Source organism: Penaeus chinensis, chromosome 18 (genome assembly GCF_019202785.1).
Source record: "Penaeus chinensis breed Huanghai No. 1 chromosome 18, ASM1920278v2, whole genome shotgun sequence".
NCBI classification, from domain to species: Eukaryota; Metazoa; Arthropoda; class Malacostraca; order Decapoda; family Penaeidae; genus Penaeus; species Penaeus chinensis.
The window spans coordinates 34,344,443-34,354,442 of NC_061836.1; the positions used below are offsets into that span (position 1 = coordinate 34,344,443).

Consider the following 10,000-nt stretch of genomic DNA (forward strand, 5'->3'; position numbering starts at 1 on the left):
CCGTACCGCATGCTAGGTGGTCTGAAAGGCTGTAACACAAGGCACTCTGTGATATAATGTACAAGCATTCGCTTATATTCTTCATTACACAGTTTACACTTAGTTTCTTCGATGACCTGCCAGTACAGTCTATCTCCAAGCCAGATTCTTGCAGTCACACATCACACTGTCTTGTTCTTGTTTTATGTAAATCATAGATGAATGAATCTTGCGTAAACCCGCCATGCCCTCTTGGAAGGAAACTTTAATGATGTATAAAATCCTAGGAAGAGGTATCCCAAGATCTATATTCACACTTCGCTCGTCACATGCTGACTTTGCTAGGCGATCAGCATGATCATGCCTAGGGATTCCAACATGTGGAATCCACACAAAACGTATTCATGGCCTCGTTCTTTTGCACAATACACGTTTATACTGATGCCATTTGCAGTATTTCCTGCACCTTTATCCCGAGTGGTCAGAGCCTGGAGAGCACTCTGTGAATCGCAAAAAATGGCCCCTGAGCCTTGATTTAATAGAAATTCGGTGGCCGTGAGTATCCTCTGCTTCTCAGGACAGGCGTGCGAGTTCCGCGGATTCTCCGGTCCCCCAGCTGACGGTGAAACTGACAACGCAGCTGACACACTTCCTAGGTTTGTGGTCCTTAGATGGCAATAATGTTTTGCGTCGTGGTTCGTTGAGGGTGCTGTTGCACAGACTGCTGTGTTACCGAACAGGACAGAATCGCTGTCGTCGCGGACAACGGCCTCTTGAACTGCGCTTCCTTGGCGGAGTTTCGGACAGATAGCCTCTGCCCGCGCGGCCACAAGCGCCGTCTGTTCGCGAAGGCGGGTGTGTCAAGTGCCTCTTCGCACGTGGCTTCCGGAGGCCGCCGACCCTGACCCTGGGCTGGCGCGTCGCAGGTGCGGACAGACAGGCACAGACAGAGAGGGGAACTCCTGGAGTGGGCAAGTCGCAGGCTGAAAGGCTGTGTGTCGAGGAACGGTCTCGAGATGCACAAGAGCGCAGGCTTGTGTTGCACCACATTGTGAGGGATGATTGTATAGCGAGAGCGCCACATCTCCGGAGGCAGATTTTCAATTAACCCGGTCAAAAGACGTGTGCACACCTCAAGAGAAAGTAATTTACTGTGAGGGGCTTCACGTGCTCTTACGTTGGCCGCCTCCTTTGTGAGTTTTCCCAGCCACCCGCACACCGCCGCCGCCGCCGCCGCCTCTTCCTCCCTCCTCCCGTTCCTCTTCCTCCCTCCTCCCGTTCCTCTTCCTCCCTCCTCCCGTTCCTCTTCCTCCCTCCTCCCGTTCCTCTTCCTCCCTCCTCCCGTTCCTCTTCCCGTTCCTCTTCCTCTCTCTTCCTCCCTCTCTCTTCCTTTCCGCCCGACCTTCCCACCTCCGCCCACACACGTTTCCCCTTCCCGAGAGAGGAGAAACGTTCTTAGGTGACCTGCTTGGAAACGTTTGATCGCACGGCCGCGGAGTTGATTCAGCCCCCCCCCCCCCCCCCCCCGAGCTGCTGCCTCGTTTTAACTGTGGCGGTCACTTAGGAGGTTCTCTTGCAGACCTCCACGCACACACGCACACACGCACGCACGCACGCACGCACGCGCACTCACTCAGTAACCTCCACGTTTTTAGTACCGTTTTCTGGCAAAAGTGAAGGAGCTTCGGCCCAGGCTTTAAGGGCGAGTCAGAGACTGAGCCGATTCTGAGCCTTGGAAGGCGCGGCGCGGCATTGCGAGTCGCACGGATGATCGGCCTTGATGAGCACGAAGAGGCTGAGACTCGGGGGGGGGGGGGGGAGTCCATCTGCACGGGTCCTCTCAGGCTGAGGCCCGTAAATGAGCAGCCGTGGGGCTTTGTGACAGAAGCTTCTCGGGAACACGTTAAGAATGCGAAATATGACGTGACGGAATCGGAAAGAGGGGAGACGCACGCTTGAGTGAGCATGGGGGGGGGGGGGGTAACAAGTTGATACGGCGACACGTGAGCAAATCTGCTGGGCAGATGACGTGCGCATGCGCGGATGGAGCGCAGGTAAACCAAACAAGCAAGCAGCAGGAGGAGCCTAGAGAGGCAAAGGCGAGCGCTAAAGAATTTCGATTAATGAAATATTTGAATAGGCAAAGAGGAATTGAATAAGATAAGAATGTGCTTCCGGGGAAGGAGAAGCTCTTCAAAGGATCTAGACGTGATGAACACGAACAGCCCGGTCTCGCAAGGACAACGCTCAGGCCTCTCCGTCGATGTCCCGTCCCTGCTCTCGATCCCCGTCGGGCGGCCTCCCCGAAGCGCCGTGCAGGCAGCCCCCCCCCCCCCCCCCTCGTTCCCACTATATCCCTGTGTCTCCTGAACCCGCGCCGCCGTTTCCATTGATCATAATCGCGGGTCAATGGAAGTCAGAGATGGTATCAGCGGCGCTGCCTCCGCGCCTGGCAGTTGGCGGCTGCGGAAGCCGAGGGCGCCGTGGCCGCAGGACGTAAGGTCGCAGACTTCCTGGGTTTGTGTGCGCCAATAGACCTTACTATTGCCATCTTGATCTGCGGAAGTGGAAGAGCGGATTGGGCTGGGTTGATGGGACTGGTGGCAGGCGGGTGGGTAGATTTCATTGGAGTGGCGGAGGCGGGTTGATTGTTCCCTCATTCCCTCGGATTCGAGCTGGCGTGTGATGGCCGTTTCGTGGACCGACGTGGGCGGATCCTCGTGCATGACTTCCCAATCAGCAATCTTTTGTTGGAAGTATTGTCATTTTTCTTTCTTCCTTCCGGACAATCCTTGACAGGTAGCGGAGAGATGTCGGCAGCTACAGCGCCGGGCATGCGGGGGAGAGCGCGGCGCTGGGCCACGTACGAATGACCCCGGGTGCTCTGAGCGACGCAAAGGATGGGAATGGGCTTGCCTAAGCGCACTTTGTTGCGTTAAGCTACTTCGCCGCTGGCAGGTCCCGACCGCCCGGGGCCCTGCCTGCCGTCCTCTGCACCCTCTATGCCCCCACCGCTCCTCTACCCCCCCATCCTCACCCCACAACAAAACCTCTCCATTCCCGCCCCTTCGCCCGCACCCGCCCGCACCCGCCCGCACCCGCAATCTCGGGACGGAGAAGGGATGCCTTGGGGCTACCTCTGGTGCCCCCGCCATCTCCTGCCCCGTCTTCGCTTTGCCTCGCCAGCCCTACCTTCGTGTTTGCCTTTCCCTCATCTCCATTGCTTCATTTTCCTTTCCTTCGTCTTCACTTCGCCCTCGTCATCCTTGCCTTCGGCGTCGTCCCCCATAGACGCCACAGGCTTTTGAATTTAGGCCTTTGAACTTCGGGCGTTAGAATTTCGTCCGTTTGGACTCGAATGGACCAAGTCCAGCCGTGGGTCTCTTGGTGGCGCGTGCGCCGAGCAGCCTTGCGACGGCAGCCGTGTCGCTTCTGCTACGTGTTCTCGGCGCCCGAGTCGGCAGTAACATTTCGAATTGTCTTTCGTCCTGCTGGTGAGATGCCTTAAAGCCCTAAAGAATGGTAGGTTTCACGCTGGCCTGGGCACAAAAAATCTGAGCAGGCCTGCTGTCGTAATTGTGTCCGCTCGTCCCCGAGACAGTATCGGCCTCGCCAGGAGACAGCTGGGGCCACAGATTACCCACACGGGTCATGCAAATGTGGGCCTTCTGGGTTGAGGGCATAAGGGCGAGGATCCCTATTGTGTAGAGGATCCCTGTTTACGTGGGGGTGTAGCAGATAAAATTAGCCGGAGGGTGTTTGCTTCAAGCGAGCGAGTGAGTGAGCGAGTGGATGGGAGAGCGAGTGAGCGAGTGGATGGGAGAGTGAGTGAGTGGATGGGAGAGTGAGCGAGTGGATGGGAGAGCGAGCGAGCGAGTGGATGGGAGAGTGAGCGAGCGAGTGGATGGGAGAGTGAGCGAGCGAGTGGATGGGAGAGTGAGTGAGTGGATGGGAGAGCGAGCGAGCGAGTGGATGGGAGAGTGAGCGAGCGAGTGGATGGGAGAGCGAGCGAGCGAGTGGATGGGAGAGTGAGTGAGCGAGTGGATGGGAGAGTGAGTGAGGGAGCGAGTGGATGGGAGAGTGAGTGAGGGAGCGAGTGGATGGGAGAGTGAGTGAGGGAGCGAGTGGATGGGAGAGTGAGTGAGGGAGCGAGTGGATGGGAGAATGAGTGAGGGAGCGAGTGTATGGGAGAGTGAGTGAGTGAGCGAGTGTATGGGAGAGTGAGTGAGGGAGCGAGTGGATGGGAGAATGAGTGAGGGAGCGAGTGTATGGGAGAGTGAGTGAGTGAGCGAGTGTATGGGAGAGTGAGTGAGTGAGCGAGTGGATGGGAGAGTGAGTGAGGGAGCGAGTGGATGGAGAGTGAGTGAGGGAGCGAGTGTATGGGAGAGTGAGTGAGTGAGCGAGTGTATGGGAGAGTGAGTGAGTGAGCGAGTGTATGGGAGAGTGAGTGAGGGAGCGAGTGTATGGGAGAGTGAGTGAGGGAGCGAGTGTATGGGAGAGTGAGTGAGGGAGCGAGTGGATGGGAGAGTGAGTGAGGGAGCGAGTGGATGGGAGAGTGAGTGAGGGAGCGAGTGGATGGGAGAGCGAGTGGATGGGAGAGCGAGTGGATGGGAGAGCGAGTGGATGGAGAGCGAGTGGATGGAGAGCGAGTGGATGGGAGAGCGAGTGATGGGAGAGCGAGTGGAATGGGAGAGCGAGTGGATGGGAGAGCGGAGTGGATCGGGAGAGCGAGTGGATGGGAGAGCGAGTGGATGGGAGAGCGAGTGGATGGGAGAGCGAGTGATGGGGAGAGCGAGTGGATGGGAGAGCGAGTGGATGGGAGGAGCGAGTGGATGGGAGAGCGAGTGGATGGGAGAGCGAGTGGATGGTGAGAGCGAGTGGATGGGAGAGCGAGTGGATGGGAGAGCGAGTGGATGGGAGAGCGAGTGGATGGGAGAGCGAGTGGATGGGAGAGCGAGTGGATGGGAGAGCGAGTGGATGGGAGAGCGAGTGGATGGGAGAGCGAGTGGATGGGAGAGCGAGTGGATGGGATGAGCGAGTGGATGGTGAGGAGCGAGTGGATGGGAGAGCGAGTGGATGGGAGAGCGAGTGGATGGGAGAGCGAGTGGATGGGAGAGCGAGTGGATGGGAGAGCGAGTGGATGGGAGAGCGAGTGATGGGAGAGCGAGTGGATGGGAGAGCGAGTGGATGGGAGAGCGAGTGGATGGGAGAGCGAGTGGATGGGAGAGCGAGTGGATGGGAGAGCGAGTGGATGGGAGAGCGAGTGGATGGGAGAGCGAGTGGATGGGAGAGCGAGTGGATGGGAGAGCGAGTGGATGGGAGAGCGAGCGAGCGAGTGGATGGGAGATAAGGATAAGTCCGATATGCGAAGCTGAGCTTCGCCCGGGCTATGCCAATGAGGAGAGCCCGGCCTGTGTCGACTAATGTCGACTCGCTAACGTGTGTCAGCTGGTGCTGACTCGTCTTAGTCCTTACCCGCCGTGGTGCCCAGCCACAGCAGTAACCTCCAGGCGACAATTGCAACTTCTCGCGCCTGGGCGGGGCGCGAACCGCCGACCCCTCGGATGAGAGGCCGACACGTTACCACTGTACTAGCCCGGAGGCTAGGATGGGAGAGCAAGCGAGCGAGTGAGTGAGTGGATGGGAGAGCGAGCGAGCGAGTGAGTGAGTGGATGGGAGAGCGAGCGAGCGAGTGAGTGAGTGGATGGGAGAGCGAGCGAGCGAGTGAGTGAGTGGATGGGAGAGCGAGCGAGCGAGTGAGTGAGTGGATGGGAGAGCGAGCGAGCGAGTGAGTGAGTGGATGGGAGAGCGAGCGAGTGAGCGAGTGGATGGGAGAGCGAGCGAGTGAGCGACAGGATGGGAGAGCGAGCGAGCGAGCGAGCGAGCGAGTGAGTGAGTGGATGGGAGAGCGAGCGAGCGAGCAAGGGAACGGATTGGTAGGTGAGTTGGCGAATGGGGATGTATGGGTGCATGTGCGTGTGGGCGCGAGCGCATGCTTCCTCTTGCTTGCCCATCTGCAAGTATGTTGGCTGGGAGGATTTATACTTTAGGTGACGTACCTGCTTGTCTGTCTGTGTGAAACGCGGGTATCATTTTTTTTTTCTTTTTTTTTTTTTTACCTCGCCAGTGATTGCGCTCGCTCGCTCCTACTCGTCACGAGCATCGGCGACGGCGTCGTAGGTAGCGAATTGCTTGCAGGCGCGGTGCATGGCACTGGCTGCGGACGTCACGCCCTTCTTGGGCGTGCCCTTCAGCGGGCGCGGTCATCTCTGGCTCGAAAATTCGGACTTACTCGTGACAGGAAAGGCTGAATTATTCGACAAAGGAATGGCGTTCGTGGGGGAGAAGGCAAGCGAGGTGGGCGTGCAGGTAGCGGGGCAGCGCAGGTGTGCGACTGAGCGCCAGTGGGCACAGTTGACGCGCAGAGGGGGGGGGGGGGGATGCCCGGGGGGCTTCCTTGTGCGCGCCAGTCGGCTCAACTCTGCGGCTTCTTTTCGCACGTTTCCGTTCCTGGCGAGGGAGGCGGCCTCAGCTTTGTTGTGCCTAGCTGCAGCCTGCGAGTCCGCTATTGGAAACGGAAGTGGATCTCGTCGTTTTTCTCTTGTGGGTTTAAATGTGAAAGCCGTGCGTGCTGCGCTGTGGACGCCCTTATCCCTTGACCTTCGGAGACGGAGGGCCGGCCTCTCGGGTCCAAGAATTCGGTGACGGGAAGTGAAAGGCGAGCGGGGGGGGGGGGGGGGGGGCACGGCCGAAGATGGGACAGCGCTCGGTGCGTGTGAATGTGTATATATAATCATATTTTATGGATAGTTATATATATATATATGATTATATATAGTTATATGTATGTGTATACATATGTATATGTATATATGTGTATACATATTTATATGTATGTATGTGTATACATATGTACATGTATATGTATGTATGTGTATACATATGTACATGAATATGCACACACACACATATATATATATATATATATATATATATATATATATATATATATATATATGTATATGTAGGTTCTGCCAGATTTTTCTACGGCCAGATGCCATCCTGACGCCAACCTTCTCTGTTTACCTCGGCTTAGGACCGGCACTGGCTTTGACTAGCTTGTCTACCTAGTGGCTAGGTTATGTATATGTATATGTGTGTGTATGTGTATGTATGCATGTATGCATCTATATATATGTGTGTATTAGATGTTAGATATACACATATACATATATAAGATATTAGATATTATATATATAGGTATATTTAATTACCATTATCATCATAAGGGGGCATACGCATGGCTGCGCTTTGCCGCGCCCAACCTTTGCCTCCACCTCCTGGGGTCCTCCGAGTAAGCCTCCAGGCAGCATTCCTTCCCACCCCCAGCACATCTTGGCAGATCTGATCGACTTGCTTCAGCCAAGAGTTCCGTGGCCTTCCCCAGCCTGGGTAAACCCTCTCGGAGATAACCCTATAAACCGGATCATCCCCAGAAAAACGAGCCACATGCCCATAGATGTGAAATAAGCGCTCTTGTATCAGACTGGTAATAAGTCTTGAATCAGTCTCACGGAGTATCCTCTGATTGGACACATGATCCCTCAAGGTATACCCCATGATTCTGTGAAGAGCACTGTTCAGTGTCCAGGTCTCGCACCCGTAGAGTAAGACCGGGATCACCAGCGCTCTGAAGAACCTGATCTTAGTCCTAGTGAAATACCGACAGCACCAACTACTCCAATTAAGCGAGTCCATAACGCCATAGGCCAGGCCGAGTCGTCGAGTGACTTCCCTGTCAGAACCTCTGTCGCTCTGCACAACACTACCAGGATAAGTGAACTATCCAAGGTCTCAATGTTCTCACCACAGGCATGCACAGACTGAACATAGACATCCAACAAATCCAAATTCCTGAACCTTGGTCTTGGTACAGTCGACCGAGAGTCCCAACAGCTTCGCCTTGGAATTACCAATTGATGCCCCACAGGAACTACGGTCCAAGGCAAGGGTTGGGGCCAGGACACACCCTTGCCACACCCTGGCAGACACCGAGAAAAAGGCAGACAGCACTCTCACTATCTGTATACCGGCTAGACAGCAAACCAATAACCCCGGGGGATCCCACGGAGACCCAGTAGGCTCCAGAGACTCTCCCGGTGCACTTAGTCGAAAGCCTTCTTGAGATCAACACAAGCATACCTTGTTGAAACTCAAGTCGGCGTTCGACAAGGGGACAAAGTGCTAAGACACGGTCTACGGTTGACTTCTTGGGTGTAAAACCAGACTGCTCAGGTCTCTGTGCTCGTAAAAGATGGTCGTTCACTCGCGCTAAGAGCAGATGAGCGAGGACCTTGCCTTGCCGCGCATGGCCGCCCCGGGAATGACGCCGTGTGGGGCGCATGATCTGCATGATGGCTGTCGGCAGGAGGTGGAGCGCCTGAAAAGAAGCGAGGAAGTGTGCGAGTAAGAATAGAATTTTGGCGAAGTTGTGGACGTCGTGAGTTAGAGATGACTTCACTTGCCTTTTGAATTTCTAAGGCTAGTATGGTGCGTGCCTCTGACCGGGCCACTCGGAGCAGTCCAGTGCCTCTTGGGGAGACCATGTCAAAGTCGTGGCGCCTCGAAGGGCTTGACGTGGCGTAGCTTTTCGATTCCAAATATCCAGTGATGCGCAAGTTATCAGCAGCAGGGATCTGTTTCCGGGTCTGTTTCCCTGGCTTCGTCTGTCAAAGGAACTAAGTCCATGGATATAATATTTCGTTTTTTTGCTAATATTTTTAATGGGCACTAACGCTCTCTCTCTCTCTCTCTGTCTCTCTCTCTCTCTCTCTCTCTCTCTCTCTCTCTCTCTCTCTCTTCTCTCTCTCTCTCTCTCTCTCTCTCTCTCTCTCTCAGTGGATGATAGAAAAGAAACCAAATGGCAGGTGCGTCTATGGCGTAGAGCGTTAATGTGGCGTTAAACGCGGCGATCGTTCGTGCTGCAAAGGGATTTGTTTGGATATATCTTCGTGATGCTAATGACTACCCTTCCCGACAGAGCCTCGTCCACGTGCTGAAACACCGACGAACGCTGACGGAGCCGGAGGTGCGCTACTACATGCGGCAGTTGGCCGAGGGCGTGGCGTACGTGCACCAGCAGCAGGTTATTCATCGTGACCTGAAATTGGGCAACATGTTTCTAACAGAGGACATGGTCATGAAGATCGGGGACTTCGGCCTAGCCACGCGCGTCGATGACAACAGGAATGTGTAAGTGTGCGCGGGCGGACGGGGGTCGTGGAAAGGACTCCGGGTGAGAAGGAATCCCTCCACTTCAAAGGCCTTGTAGTTGCCAACCTATTCTTGTTGCCAAGCCGTAGAAACGGTCGAGCTTTGTGTCACATTGCTTTAACTTCTTTGAATCTGCGTCAAGTTGAGATAACACGTCCCAAAACGAGTATTCCTAAGTCATCCCGTATTTAGGTGATCACACTTATTCATCATGGCTTATTCTAATCCGGATTTCCCTTCGCAGCACAATATGCGGAACCCCGAATTACATCGCGCCAGAAGTACTGAACAAGTTGGGCCACTCGTACGAAGCGGATATTTGGGCCATGGGCTGCATCAGGAGTGCTTGGGAGCGTTTCAATACTTGGGACTGGGCTAATACAGTAAGTTGACTTGTGAAGGGGGTGTGGATTTAGTGGATATATAAATTAATATATTTAATATAATATATAATATTATTTAAAAATATAAAAATATATCTATATTATTTTTATAAAATTTTTTATATAATTATATTAATATTATAAAATTTTATATATATATTATTAAAAATATTATATATATTAATATCTTATTTTATCTTAAATTAATTATATATATACTTTATATAATAATATATATTAAATATTTTATTTAGTTATATCTTTATATTATAATAATAAAATAAAATATATATTATATTATAAATTTTATTTAATTATTATATATAATTATATATTAAAAAATTATTAATATATATATAATTATA

At 53.4% G+C, this 10,000-nt stretch overlaps 1 protein-coding gene across 1 annotated transcript in view; it reads left to right on the plus strand.

Moving 5' to 3' along the window:
• LOC125034570 (serine/threonine-protein kinase plk-1-like) overlaps window positions 1-10,000 on the plus strand; it is a 219,869-nt gene that overhangs the window by 200,270 nt on the left and 9,599 nt on the right. Inside the window, exons 4-5 of the mRNA XM_047626466.1 lie at window positions 9,020-9,231; window positions 9,497-9,594. Coding sequence (XP_047482422.1) covers window positions 9,020-9,231; window positions 9,497-9,594 — 310 coding nt within the window. The remainder of the gene's footprint in view (window positions 1-9,019; window positions 9,232-9,496; window positions 9,595-10,000) is intronic.